Below are 15783 nucleotides of genomic sequence, written 5' to 3'. Positions count from 1 at the left end.
AGAACATTCTTAGAAAATCCCTTCACAAAATATTTACAACATAGATGCAAGCAGGTAGTACGTCCTAACAATTGAAATAATCTCTTAAGCAGGTAGGACATCCTGCACAAGAAAACACACAATGCTTAAAAGCTATAACGGTAAAACTCACACCAAAAAAGTTTTGAGGCAAAGAAAAAGTTTAAAATATTACTTTGCTTTATGACTGTCTTTGTACATTTTCCTTGTTGAGCTCTGCGAAGGTGGACTAAATGACATCCGACTTTGTTTTTCTCTCGCTCACTTCGGTAAAACATCTGTCGAACATACAAAGAAATATTTTTTTCATGCTTTATTTTTTGTGTTGTCTTTAATTACTTTAAGCGACGGAAAATGATACAACTTGGTATTTTCTGAAATTACTCAACATTTGGTCTTTTAAAAGGGACCACAGATAACAGGCAACAAGAAACTGGAAAATACAGAATTTCGTCTATCCTGAAATTAAATCAGATCAAAACCCAATGCCAACTAAAACCTAAAGGTCCAGTCAAAGGTCATGACAGACAACAATTCATCGAGCTGTTTGCCTATGTCTCTTTTTGTTAGCATGCCAGATCATGTTCCCTGGAGGATGTACAGGGGTGTCAAACTCTTTTTTGTCACGGGCCGCATTGTAGTCATAGTTTCCCTCGGAGGGTCATTATGATCGTCAATGTCTTCTATATACAGGCTACAAAACAAACTGATGAATAACTAGTTTTGAAATTAGAGACTAGTAAGAACTGTTCAAATATTCTAAAAAAAACAAATGGTGATAAAAATTGCAAGTAATGTCTTTTTTTAAAGTGAAGACAATTTGTAATTTTAATAATGACACAAAGTCAATGCAAAATCTGTCTTCGCGGGCCATCGCGCTGGACAGTCGTGTGGAGTTTTTGTGGAGGTTACCTTCATATTTGTGTAAACCTGCTGTGTTCTGGAATGTAGCTAACAGTGAAATTAAAAACCCAACATATTCAGATACTTTTGGGGGTTTCCATTACAGCCATTGCTCACTTTGTTTTACTGCTTTCACTTTAAGTAACTGGCATTTCATTCAACTGTAATCTGGTTTGTTTGACTCAGAAACATTAAGCCTAAACAGCCATTGAGCTTGGTTTGTATGAGAATAAAGCTGTTGCATTTATAATGAGCGGAAGTTCAAAAACTGTTTGCCATGTCTTTCATGTCCTTGTAGTCTGTGATCAGTGTTAAGATAGAGTAGGTCACGTGACTAGAATCAGGAAGTAAGCGCATGTTTCAGCACAGTGTTGAAAGAGAACGCTGCTTGTTCTATTCTCTCCTGCAGTTCGGCAGAACTACTACCTACATGTTGTTATACAAGGCATCGTTGGTATGTATCTTTGTTTAAGTTATTATGGATCGAAATAGATCTTTTGATTTTTGAAATTATAGTTTTCAGTGATGTTAGACAATAGGATAAAAGCATGATTGAGATTTCATATCGATTTAATTCATTTAGTTCGTATGACTGATTATACAATGTGGTTTGTATTCTCCCAGTTTCACCCTTTCCTTTGTTATTAAACCTGGAGTCAACCTTCAACCTGTCCTTCAGAGTCTTTATGAGTGAAAGTGGTTGAGCTTACTGTCTTCGAATACTCAACATATTTGGAGGGCAGGATAGTGAAACATTTTCATCGCAGAAGGTAACAAAGTTAAACGCCAAACTCAGACTATGGATGGACAAAAAGAACAGTCACTGAAGTCTAGATCTTACAAATCACGTTCTACAAAAGCTTTTGGCAATGCTGCTGCCATGGCCCGCGCCGAAGCCGAGGCAGCGAAAGTACTCCTTTCCTTCACAGATAAAGAAATGATTCTGAAAATGGAAAAGGCACAATTAGAGGCACGCATGGAGATGGAAAAGGCACAATTAGTGGCACGCATGGAGAAACTCTCATTAGAGAAAAACGTGGCTGCGGCTGAGGCCAAAGCAGAGGCTCTAGAAGCAGCGGCTAGCATCAACGGTAGTGAGCGAGGTAGCAGAAAGATTCAACTCAATGAGAATCCCTTTAACCCACTGGAGCGGACCAGAGAATATGTCACTCAGCAGTCCAAGGAGCATTCAACCGTCGCGCGGGAAGAATACGCTCCTACTGAAACTGACCCGCTAAACATATTATCCAACCTGCCTCCGCACCTTCTCACTCAGAATGACACTAACCAGCTATACACAAAGCCCCCAGTGCCGCCACGTGTACTCTCCCAGGATGAGCCTGTTCAGCTACGTATTCAGCTAACCTTGGCATCACAACCATTTTCTCAAGACGAGCCTGGACAGCGATTCACAGAGCCAACAATGGCACCACATCTACACTCTCACGATGAGGCAAGATGGCTACACGTAGAGTCTACATCAGCACCTTATCTTCCACCGCAAGGTGACAATTCATATCTACATGCAAATACCATGATAGGTAACTCTATTACAGCTCCACGGCCCATTTCAGAGAATGGTCCGGCCGATGTCAACCTCACCTATTCACCAGCGAACAGACTACCAGCTCATTGCCCACAACAACATGCCCCTATCACATATCTTATTCCAAGAGATACACAGGGCCATCAGGGCACATATACAGCTACACCCCGATCCCGGGGTCCATCACGTTCTACCGTGCCCAACTACACACCCCAACGCAACCAGCACAACCAATCAGGTATCAACGACGTTGTCAGATATTTCGCCCGTCGCAAGCTGGTCACTACAAGCATGACTCAATTCAACAACAAGCCTGCAAGCTACAGAGCTTGGCGACTGTCCTTTCAAAACGCGGTGAGAGGACTCAATCTCACTCCCAGCGAGGAGATGGATCTACTGGTCAAGTGGCTCAGGAAAGAGTCGGGAGAGCATGCAAAGCGTATCAGGGATGTCAATGCCAATCACCCCAAACGAGGACTCCAGATGACATGGGACAGACTGGACGCATGCGACGGAGCCCCTGAAGTAGTTGAAGAGGCTCTCTTCCAACGCGTCAACAATTTCCCAAAAATCACCAACAAAGACTGTGCAAAGCTCCATGAGCTCAGTGACCTCTTGATGGAATTAAGAGCAGCCAAGGCAGACGGAACCCTTCCAGGCCTTCAGTACCTAGACACAGCCAGAGGAATAAGTCCCCTGGTTCAAAGGCTGCCCTTTAGCCTGCAAGAGAAGTGGCGGACTAACGGATCCAGCTACAAACAATGTTATGGAGTTTCATTCCCCCCTTCGGAATTTTCGTGGACTTCATCTTCCATCAGGCTAAAATCATGAATGACCTGAGCTTCAAGGCCATTAGCCAAACGGACATTCCTGAACCAAGCAAGAACACGAAAATGCACAAAGGGAGATCTCAGTCCACAAGACGGACGTCGGTGCTGTGGAGCGCAGTGCTGGAGCCGAGAGCCCCGATCGCCAGTGCCCTATTCACAAAACGGCCCACCTGTTAAGGAAATGTCGGGCTTTCCGGGAGAAACCCATAGAGGAGAGGAGAGCGTTCCTGAAAGAACACAGAATCTGCTTTAAATGTTGCACGTCTACTAAGCACATGGCCCAGGACTGCAAGTATACAGCCACATGTATTAAATGCGGGAGTGAGAAACATAACTCTGCACTTCACCCTGGACCAGTATCGCAGACCAAGGAACCAGCCCCCACTACAGAGCATGGCGGGGAGCTAGGCCCTACAGCTCCTTCGGAGGTCACAAGCAATTGCACCGATGTCTGGGGTGGCGATCAGAGCGACAGATCATGCTCTAAAATCTGCCTTGTCAGGATCTACCCTGTCAACCATCGTGAGAAAGTGACAAAGGTCTACGCAATCATTGATGAACACAGCAACAGATCCCTGGCTCGTTCCGAGTTCTTCGACACCTTCAATGTCCAAGGACCCCCTTCTCCATACTCTCTCCGCACATGCTCTGAGTGACAGAAACCATGGGGAGAAGAGCTCCGGGCTACCAAATCGAATCCATGGACGGCAAAGTTAGGCTTCTCCTACCAAGTCTTGTAGAATGCAACGACGTCCCAAACAAGAGATCCGAGATACCAACTCCGAATGCTGCATCCAACCACCCTCACCTGAAATCAATCGCTCATCTCATCCCAGAACTTGAACAGACCACTCCCATAATGCTTCTCCTTGGGCGAGACATCACCACAGCCCATAAAGTCCGCAAGCAGGTGAATGGTCCAAGAAATGCTCCATTCGCCCAGAAACTCGACCTTGGATGGGTGAGCATCGGAAATGTGTGTTTGGGAGGGGTTCACAAGCTTGACACCATAAATGCCCTGTATACCCGGACTACAGAGCAGAAACGCCCCTCCATCTTCGAACCCTGCCCGAACGTCTTTCAGGTGAAAGAGAGGTACAGTCAATTCCAAGACTCAGCCATCAGTCGACAGAGAAACTTACCTGCAACGGAGAAACCGACCAGCTGGGTTCTACATTGTTTCAACAAACAAAGGATGATAATAAGGTGGCTCCCTCCATTGACGACCTCTCGTTCCTGAACATTATGGAAAGGAAACCAGCGATGAAACAGCATTTCCTCACCTTCATGGAGACGGTCTTTCGGAACAAACACGCAGAAGTGGTCCCTCCTCTGAAGGAGGATGAAGAGCAGTAGCAGCACGTGTCTACAGAACTGAATCCTGCAGATATCGCCACGAGGTCCGTTACTGCTGGACGTCTCTCAGACTCCAGCTGGCTGTCTGGACCTGCGTTCTTGAAGCAGCCCCTTAAGGTCCAGCCTGAAGAAGACTCCTTTGAGCTGGTGAATCCTTCATCACGTCCAGACATCCGTTCCCTAGTGTCGACTATGAGCACAACCATGTCGAGCAAACAACTCGGGTCTCAGCGCTTCTCCAAGTTTTCAAGTTGGACATCGTTGACCCACGCCATAGCGCGCCTAACCCATGTTGCACGTTGTTTCCAGAAGAATTCTACAACCGAAGCCAGTGGCTGCAAAGGTTGGCATCATTGCCACGCAACAATCTCAATCGATGAACTCTCTCAGTCTGAAAGAACCATCATCCGGGCAGTTCAAGAGGAGATCTACCCTCACGAGTACGCCTGTCTGCGAAAGAAGGAGAAACTTTCTAAAGGCAGCCCTCTCAAAACCTTAGATTCCTTCATCGACGCTGATGGTCTGCTGAGGGTCGGAGGTCGTGTCAGAGAAGCACAGCTCCAGAAAGAGGAGAAAACCCCTCTCATCATACCTGGCAAACATCACATAGCAACACTCTTGGTTCGACACCACCATGAGGAGACCAAACATCAGGGACTGTTCACTGAGGGCGCTGTGTGGGGCGCTGGTTTCTGGATAATTGGCGGCAAAAGGCGCGTGAGCAGCCTGATCCACGGGTGTGTCACATGTCGCAAACTGCGTGGCACCCCCCAAACACAGAAGATGGCCGACCTTCCAGCACACCGCCTCTCTACCGAACCTCCATTCACGAAAGTGGGCATCGATGTGTTCGGACCATGGACCGTATCATCACGCCTTACGAGAGGTGGCCTCGCTCACAGTAAGCGGTGGGCAGTGTTATTTACGTGCATGAGTGTACGAGCCGTCCACATCGAAGTCATTGAGTCCTTAGACACCTCCAGCTTCATCAACGCCCTACGGCGTTTCCTTGCTGTCAGGGGCCCTGTGAAGCTCATCCGTTCCGATCGAGGAACCAACTTTGTTGGCGCTTGTAAGGAGTTGAAGATCCCCTCGAACGGCAACGCTTCCTCCTGGACCAAGGATGTGCCTGGAAGTTCAACGTTCCACACGCCTCTCACATGGGCGGTTCGTGGGAGAGGATGATTGGAGTAGTACGAAAGATCCTGGACTCAATGTTCCTCCAGCTTGGAACTTCGAGACTCAGCCACGAAGCACTCTCCACACTGATGGCAGAGGTCGCTGCGATCATCAACACCAGACCTCTGATTCCAATGTCTACTGACCCGGACAATCCTTTCATTCTTACTCCAGCAACCCTCCTCACCCAGAAGGTGAGTGTACCTTCAGCCCCAGTCGGTGACTGGATCAAAGACCTCCACAAGTCCCAGTGGCGCCAAGTACAACATCTGGCCCAAACGTCCTGGGATAGATGGAAGAAGCAATACCTCACATCACTTCAGCCGCGACAGAAGTGGCGGGCTCCCACCCCAGACGTCCAGTCTGGGAGCATTGTCCTTCTCAAAGACAATCAGCTCGTGAGAAACAAGTGGGCTCTGGGACTGATTGCTCAGGTCTTCCCCAGCAACGATGGCATGGTACGTAAAGTCGAGGTCAAGGTCTCTAAGATGGGCGGGACAAAACTGTACCAGCATCTCGTCTCCGAGATGGTCCTCCTTCTTGCCCCCGATAAGAAACAGTAAGAATTGTATAATGGACTTTTAAGGTTGTGGCAAAATGCCAGACCGGGAGTGTCATGTCTTTTATGTCTTTGTAGTCTGTGATCAGTGTTAAGATAGAGTAGGTCACGTGACTTGAATCAGGAAGTAAGTGCATGTTTCATCACAGTGTTGAAAGAGAACGCTGCTTGTTCTATTCTCTCCTGCAGTTCGGCAAAACTACTACCTACATTTTGTGTTATACAAGGCATCATTGGTATGTATCTTTGTTTAAGTTACTATGGATCGAAATAGGTCTTTTGAGTTTTGAAATTATAGTTTTCTGTGATGTTAGACGATAGGATAAAAGCATTATTGAGATTTCATATCGATTTAATTCATTTAGTTCGTATGTGGTTTGTATTCTCCTAGTTTCACCCTTTCCCTTGTTATTAAACCTGGAGTCAACCTTCAACCTGGCCATCAGAGTTTTGATGAGTGAAAGTGGTTGACCTTACTGTCTTAGGATATTCAACATATTTGGAGGGCAGGATAGCTTCTTTTGAAAGACATGCAACAGACCAGTGCAGTAATTAAATAAGCAGGTAATTGGCTCAAGCAGAGTAATTTTTCAGATCCCGGTCGTGCATTATTTCTCTGATTCTGCTGCACTTGTTATAATAGTGTGGCTCACTATTATATATATCTTATCTATATCTGCTGAGTGAAATTAGGGGTTGATGCAAACAAAATAACCATCAATTTCATCGAAATCGTGACCAGATTTTTAACTCGTCCATAATGGCTATGCAAATTTTTAAAATGTAAGAACATTTGTGGACCATCTGCACAATCATGGTAAACTTTGTTAATATTATGTATGATTTTGCTAGACTAAAGTATACTGACAATAAACAAGAAGAGTTCCACAATGGAATGGAACGCTGGGGTAATGTAATTACTCTCTGTCTTACTTGACCAGTAATTCCTTTAATTTACACAAATTAAAGCACTCGTTATGGACACTTTCACAATAAACAACACAGATTTATAATCCATGAAATGAAAACGTGTTCCAAAAACATGCTTGGTAGGCCGATTGAAGACTCCAAATTGTCCCTAGGTGTGAGTGTGAGTGCGATTGGTTGTCTGTCTCTGTGTGCCCTGCGATTGGCTGGCAACCAGTTCAGGGTGTCCCCCGCCTACTGCCCGATGACGGCTGGGATAGGCTCCAGCACGCCCGCGACCCCCGTGGGGACTAAGCGGTTCAGAAAATGGATGGATGGATGAATGGATGGAAATGAAAACGTTTTTGAGATTACAGATGCAATGTGTAGTTGTTTGTCCCTATGCTAAAATTTTGCCTTGCAATAACACTATGATGTGTGGTTGGCTATGCCTAAACCCCATCCAACCATGTGTATCGAGAAGGTTTTTATTCTGTTTTGAAGGACGGTTGGTGGAGGAAATAGATTATTGGAGATGGTCATGATTTAATTATTGTGCAATTATCTTCTGCTACAAATATTTAGAATAATATATTTAGTTAGCTTTTTGCAAACAGGAGACTTGGATTAGCGTTGCACCCATTTCTAGGTAAAGTGCATAATTTCCACTACATCATTCTGAGAATGGATGGAGAAGGATATGATTTTGTAGTATATGCGGAGTGTGATGGGGAGCCAGTGGAGCTGTTGTAGGACGGTTGGGATGTGGTGATGGAAGGGTGTGTGCGTGATAATGCGGGCGGCTGAATTTTGGAACAGTTGGAGTTTATGGAGTGATTTTTATGGGAGGGTGAACAGGAAAGAGTTGCAGTAGTCTTTACGGAAAGTGACCAGGCTATGGATGAGGATGGTGGTGGTGTCTGGGGTGAGTGAGGGACGAAGGCGGTAGATGTTTCTGAGGTGGTAGTAGGCAGACCGGGTGACGTTGTTGATATGGGAGGTGAAGGAAAGTGTGATGTTGAGGATGACACCCAGACTACCTGAGGCGAGGGGGAGATAGAGGAGCCATCGATGGATATGGAAAAAGAGTTTATTTTACTTGGGTTGACTTTGGTACCGGTCAGATGGAGTTCTATTTTATTACCTTTAAGTTTGAGGAAGTAGATGGAGATGTAGAGCTGGGTGTTATCCACGAAACAGTGGAAGTGAATGTGTTTTTTTTTTTCTGAAAATGGAACCAAGGGGGAGAAGGAAGATTAAAAAGAGCAAAGGACCAAGGACAGAACCCTGAGGAACACCTGACGTGACGGGGAAGGGGTGTGAGGTCAATGACTTGAGCTGAATAAACTGGGAGCATTCTGAGAGGTAGGAGCGGAACCAGGAGAGGGGAGTACCTGAGATGCCAATGGAGGAAAGTCTATTGAGGAGGATGGAGTGTGAGATGGTGTGAAATGCTGCACTGAGGTTTAGCAAGAGGAGGATAGAAAGTGAGCCAGAGTCAGCAGAGTAGGAGGTTGTTAATGATTTTCATAAGGGCAGTTTTAGTGCTATGGAGGGGACGGAAGCCAGATTGAAATTATGGGTTGAGCAGCAATAGTTTTTTCGAGAAGTTTGGAAATGAAAGGTAGGTTTCAAATGGGATGGAAGTTATTGAGGGCAGACGGATCAGAACCGGGTATTTTGGGAATCGGAGTGAGGACAGCAGTTTTGAGAGGGGAGGAAACAGTACCAGAAGTGAGAGAGGAATGAATGATGTGTCATAAAGGGAGACAGTGCAGGGATGGAACTTTTGATCAGGACAATCGGGAGAGGATCTGGTTGACAGGTGGAGGATTTGTAGTTTTGATTGAATAAGATTGAAGCGATTTGGGTGACAGAGGGCAGGGTGAAAGAAGAAAACAGATGCGTTGCAGATGCGGAAGATGAAACGTGTGGGTTTGAAACAGAGAGGTTGATGGATCAGTTGAATTTTGGTGGTCATGGAAGCAGCCAGGTTATTGTAGAATTCAGAGGAATAGAGGTGAGGTGGAAGTGAGTCCGGGGGTTTTGTGATCCGTGAGAGGAGTGAGAATAGTGTTTTAGAGTTACTTTCATGTGATCTGATTACATTTTAGTAGAATGTGGATCTTGCTGTATGGTGAGTCCAGTTTTCCTGTACAGTCTCTCCAGTCTGCGGCCTTGACTGTTGAGGTGTCTTAGGGTGCAGCGTGAGTAGCTTTAGCTTTTATTTTATCCAGATAAGACCATTAAGAAGAGATTCTCATTCGCAATGCCAACCTGCAGGGGTGAAACAAAAGCAAATACAAATCGTATTTACACATTTTCAATAAACTGTACAATGTGATGTACACAAACACATAATAATTATTATGTGTTTATCTGTACAGAAAAATAGCCACCACAATAACCAATTTCATAGGAACTTGGATCACCATTGTGCTAAATGAAATATATTATCCAAAACATACCTATAATTAACTGTGGAAAGCTTAAAATAGCATCATACAGCTCCAAATGAGTCAACAAATAAATAAAATCATTCTGTTAACTCATCAATGCATCCACGTCAACGCACCCCCTTACCTCAAGGAACTGGTCACTCTCCAGTCTTCCATTTGGAGTCCTCGCTCATCAAACACCTACCTCCTCAAAACCTCCAAGACAAACCTCCGCTCCGTGGGACACCGGGCTTTCTGCTTTGTCTCCCCCGAACTGTGGAATGCCCTCCTAGTCCACCTGAGAGCATCACAGTCGGTTGACACTTTTAAAATCGGTCTTAAGACATTTCTTTTTAAAAAAGCATTTCTGTAGCACTTTGAGATTCTATGCAATGTAAAGTGCAATATAAATATAATGTGTTATTATTATTATTATGATTAAATCGTATTTACACATTTTCAACACAGTTGTACAGTACAATTTGTGATGTACACAAACATCCATCCATTTTCTGTACCGCTTTATCCCCAAGGGGGTCGCGGGCCTACTGGAGCCTATCCCAGCAGTCATCGGGCAGTAGGCGGGGGATACCCTGAACCGGTTGCCAGCCAATCACACAGAGACGAACAACCATTCGCACTCGCACTCACACCTAGGGCAATTTGGAGAGCTCAATCGGCCTATCAAGCATGGTTTTGGAATGTGGGAGGAAACCGGAGTGCCTGGAGAAAACCCACGCGGGCACAGGGAGAACATGCAAACTCCACACAGGGAGGGTCGGAGGTGGAATCGAACCGGCACCCTCCTAACTGTGAGGCGGTCGTGCTAACCAGTGCACCACCGGGGACTCCCATGTACACAAACACATAATAATAATTATGTGTTTATTTGTACAGAAAAATAGCCACCATAATAACTAATTTCATAGGAAATTGGATCACTATTGTTGTATCATAATTAACTGTGGAAAGCTTAAAATAGCATCATACAGCTCCTTTAGTTCATACATGTATGTATGTATGTATGTACGTGCATGTATGTATGTGTGCATATATATATATATATATATATATATATATATATATATATATATATATATATATATATATATATATATATATACATATATATATATATATATATATATATATATATATATATATATACACTATATGTATATAGTATAGTATATATATATATATATATATATATATATATATATATAGAGAGAGAGAGAGAGAGAGAGAGAGAGAGAGAGAGAGAGAGAGAGAGAGAGAGAGAGAGAGTGCCGCCCTAGTGACTGAAAGAAAAAAACAACAGAGCTACATATGATGGAACACGTGCTTTCACAGCCACCACTGTATGCCCCCAAAATATCTAACCATTCATTCATTGTTCCGTTTAGCTTGCTTTCATTGGTCGTTTGGCTAGTAATTAGTATTTGTGTTAGAAAATTAATATCATAATGTGTAGAAGGTGAATTTTTATCAGGATTGACAAAGGACATGATATGAATTTGCAACCCAGATTATCCTCATACTCACTGTTTGTTGTTTTAGACCGGATGTTTTTTCGAACAAGGAATTGGTTCAGGTAGTCAGATACAGCACCAGTGTTATCTGCTTGAATTGCAAAGAAAGAATTTAAGACAAAGTGATACTGAGTTAACTGACTGGACCATTTACATTAAGAACCCTATTTTTGTAGATGGGCAAACATGTGCTCATCATATAAATTGGTGCATTTTTATTTTTAACTACTGTTGAGATGGTGCCATAATACCTCGTGATATATGTACAGAACAATGCAATATAATACATCAATATTTCTGTTGCACTTTCACAACAGCTTTTGCCATAATGAAGCGCTTTCCAAAAACATGTAACAATACTGTCATGCCTCCAATCCTTCTGCACCCTGGTCAGTTCTTTTCCATGAAGCCATTTCGCTCACAGCCACGCCTCCATTGACGCACTTCATACACAGCCACGCCCGTCCTAATCAGTGCTCATTACCTGCCACCTGTCACATATATCACATAAAACATTGGCATTATTACAAACATAACACCTATCCCTTTATATGCCTTGTTGTTTGAAATTACTTGAAATAAGTCTCATATTTGCTTCAAGTTATATTTTTTTACTCTTCTAGATGGCTATGTTCAATACTGGGCTGAAATGAAAGCATAATGATGTTCTTAAACCCCTTTGTTCAAACCCAGTGCCATCTAGATGAGTTAACAACAACAACAACTGGGTCATGAACTGCGTCAAATTTGAAACTTAATTGAAAATTAATGTTTATAGTGTGTACTTGCATCATAATCCCATTTTTCTATTGGTCCCAAATCAGTGTTAGTATTGCTGGCTAAACTGTGACATTTGCTTATCTGTCTGTGGGTTTTGTAATACTTATAATGTCATTGTTGTGTCTTCATTACCATATTTTTCGGACTATAAGTCGCGTTTTTTTTTCATAGTTTGGGTGGGGGGGGGCGACTTATACTGAGGAGCGACTTTATGTGAATTTTTTCACAAATTTTCAAGATAAAAAAAATAAGTGAAACAGCGATAAACGAACCGCGATGTAGCAAGGGATTACTGTAATTTGAATTTCAAGTGACGTCAGCGGCGTGGCGCTTGTTTACATAAAGGACAAAGATCCGATCACGGGATGACGAAGATGACGAAGGGCTCCACGTACTACCGGCATAATTTGTTTGTAAGTGACACGGAGGACGAAGAGTTTGAAGGATTTAATGATTTGGAGTGACAAAGAAGGTATGGCAACTCTACGGAGCTCTCTTTCACCTCCGTGGATGGAAGTCGGGGGCCGGCGCTCGGCCGGGTGGCTGTCGGGGGACGGTGGATGGGGCTCGGACATGGCTTTTACGCACGCCCGGTCCTACTCTACGGAGCTCTCTTTCACGTCCGTGGATGGAAGTCGGGGGATGGCACTCGGCGCTCGGCCGGGTGGCTGTCCGGGGACGGTGAATGGGGCTTGGACATGGCTTTTACGCACGCCCGGTCCTATTCTATGGAGCTCTTTTCCACCTCCGTGGCTGGAAGTGCCACGGCTGGGGATGGAAGTCCACGCCGCCACACGCCTGGAAGTCGACGTCGGTGCTTGGGGCCGTGTGGCGGTGAACTATTTATATTAGTTATTTGATATATTTTATTTCGTGTAGCAACTTGTATATGTTTTTATCGTTACAGTTCAGTAGTTGTTGGCTCGTTGAACTCTTGTTTTGTTAAATAAAGAGCCATTTACCAAACCCACGTTTTTCCTGGTATTTTGTTAACGCTACACTATAGTTATATACTAGATCTGTGGAATAACGACGAGGCTGACGTCAGGGCGCACACGCGGCGTTGTTGACAAAGGACGAGGAATTTGATCGATGGATTTAATGATTTGGAGTGACACAGATGGTTTGAAAATAGTATTGCTTATATAATAGTTATTTGATATATAATTTATATATCGTTATATGGTCCTGTGGAATATTTAGAAGTGCAAGCGCCGTCAGCAGCGCGCACCCGCCGGCATTGTTTACATAAAGGACGATCAATGGATTTAATGATTTGGAGTGACACAGATGGTTTGATAATATTATTGCTTGTATAATAGTTATTTGATATATAATTTATATATCGTTATATGGGCCTGTGGATTATTTTGAAGTGCAACCACGGTCAGCGGCGCGCACCCAGCCGGCATTGTTGACATAAAAGACGATCGATGGATTTAATGAATTGGAGTGACACAGATGGTTTTATAAACGTGTTATTCATGTAATAGTTATTTGAATAACTCTGAATGTTACATCACGGCCGTTCTCAGCTCTTTGTGTTTATGTCACGTTAGCATACCTATCGTTTAGCCTGTTGTTGCTCGTTCATGTCTGTTCTTGGTGTTGGATTTTGTCGAATACATTTCCCCCAAAATGCGACTTATACTCCGGAGCGACTTATATATGTTATTTTTCACGTTATTGTGCATTTTATGGCTAATGCGACCTATATTCCGGAGCAACTTTTAGTCAGAAAAATACGGTACATGAGGTGCAAACCTTGCTTTTTGCCATGCTATTTTTGCCAATGTCATTATTAAGGCAATCTATTATTTTAAATTAATGATCCTTGAGTTGTTCCCATTGCTGTTGGTGGTAATGGCAAAATGACACCACTTCACACCAACCGTCGACGTTGATCGGGTTGTCAGATTGGCGTAATGAAACAAACATAAATACCTTTTTTAGTTGCTTTCTAAATAGGCAAACCGTGTTGAAATACAGATTTCAAGCAATAAGCAAGATGACAATTTAAGTCATGTAGTTCAAATCTAACTCAAGTCCAAGTCCCATGTCAAGTCGTCTTTAGGTTTTTGGCAAACAAATGTCCTAAAAATGGCACCTTGAGTCTGACTAGAATGAGATACTGGGCAAGAGCGTGAGAAAAACACAAGCGCGCGATAGACCGAGCGATAGACCGAGCACTAGCGAGTGAAAGACCAAGCACGAGCGAGATTTCTGGCCTCGCGGTGGGAGGCAAGTAGTGGTCGCGAGCGATCATCACCTGGCCCAGTGGTGGAAGGCAAGTGTCGGTCGACGCGTCAAGTCCGGCACAAGCCACGAGCACATGCACGAGCGAATGTCTCCGAGTCCAGCTGGAAGGCAAGTGGCAATCAACCCATCGGGCCTGGCACAACCACCAACAAATAACACAATAAGCAGCTACCATCAGCAGCTACCATCAGCAGCGGTTACTACCAACACTAGCAGCTGTCACCTCCACCACCAGCTGAGAACACTATCACCACTATTAACTGTCACTGTTCCGTCCGGCGAGTACCTTGAGGCCCGGCAAGAGGCTAGCACTGAGCGGCGAGGATTTCGTGGTGTGCGGCCCAGCGAGACCCTACTGGTTAACCGCGAGGACTTACATAGTTGTAACTGGCATGGTGTGGGCTCAATGGGAAGCGGGCAGTGAGCTGCAAGGAGCTCGTGCTGGGGACGATAACCACCGTCACCAGCGACCACAGGCCTCCACCCCAAACACTGCACAGCCCAGTAAGAATCAAACCAGCTGCAGTCCATCGAAATCATACCAGACAAACAAGTATTCATGCTCACAATCACACCTACGGGCAATTTGGAGTGGTCAATCGGCCTATTATGCATAGTCATCAATCAAAGTCAATGTCATATGAAAAAAGTCCCTCATCTCTGCTATGAAGCTGTCTCTCTCATCTGTTGTCATTCATACAACAAAATAAGATGTGGCTTTCTGTGAGTATATCAGCTTGTGTTCAATTACACAGGCCCAGATTTCGAAGTAAGAACCGTAAGTAAATGAAATTGACACGATCATGATCATTTAAGTTTTCATACTTTTTGTGTTATTTTGGTTTAGTGTTGGGCTGTGGGATGTTTCAAATGTAAAATGGTTGCCTTAGCTCAGTAAAGGTTATGAAACGCTGCTGTAGCCTGCTTAATGTCCTCCAAGCACTGCGATATGTCTGTTTGACTTATTAAGACTAAAGAACAGTTCTGAAAATAAAACAAAATAAAATTAATGTAAATACACAAACTGATGTGATGTTGAGTATTCGTGACATAACATCCAATCATTCATTCTCCACATGTGAATGGGGAATGTGAGCATAGACAGCTGTTTTGTAGCACTTCATGCAGTTTGACAAAAAACAACAAAAAAAAAAACACACTAGTTTTCTTGGTAGGCAGCCTGCCTAAGTGGTTGGTGCTCTCAGCTGTCCCCTTTTTGAAATTCAAAAACAAAACGACAGTCGGGGTTTCACAATGTTATTTCCCCTAATCACCCCCCCCCCCCCCCTACCACCAGCATAAAAAATGAGGGACAAAAAACATTTAAGCAGGAATTTGTACAAAGGTTTGTACAAAGTATTGTTGTCTTCAGATCTCATCGTACAGGTACCAACACACGCACCCACACACCCACACAAGGGCGCCCATACATGCACACGCGCACACACAAGCACCATACAGACACGCAGTGGGCGTG

At 44.0% G+C, this 15783-nt stretch overlaps 1 protein-coding gene across 1 annotated transcript; it reads left to right on the top strand.

The window, feature by feature from the left end:
• The first annotated feature begins 1229 nt into the window (after positions 1 to 1229).
• On the top strand, positions 1230 to 7625 carry LOC125966899 (uncharacterized). The gene is made up of 2 exons (XM_049717471.2): positions 1230 to 1375; positions 1546 to 7625. Exon 2 carries the CDS (start codon positions 4846 to 4848, stop codon positions 5836 to 5838), a length of 993 nt encoding a protein of 330 aa, XP_049573428.1. The 5' UTR covers positions 1230 to 1375; positions 1546 to 4845; the 3' UTR covers positions 5839 to 7625.
• The last annotated feature ends 8158 nt before the right edge of the window (positions 7626 to 15783 follow it).

The sequence above is a fragment of the Syngnathus scovelli genome, chromosome 4 (genome assembly GCF_024217435.2).
Source record: "Syngnathus scovelli strain Florida chromosome 4, RoL_Ssco_1.2, whole genome shotgun sequence".
In the NCBI taxonomy this organism is placed as follows: domain Eukaryota; kingdom Metazoa; phylum Chordata; class Actinopteri; order Syngnathiformes; family Syngnathidae; genus Syngnathus; species Syngnathus scovelli.
This window is presented reverse-complemented; position numbering and strand designations above follow the sequence as displayed.

What these genes read in the sequence shown, in the direction of transcription:
- LOC125966899 (XM_049717471.2), top strand. Translation starts at nt 4,846, where the DNA reads ATGAGCACAACCATGTCGAGCAAACAACTCGGGTCTCAGCGCTTCTCC.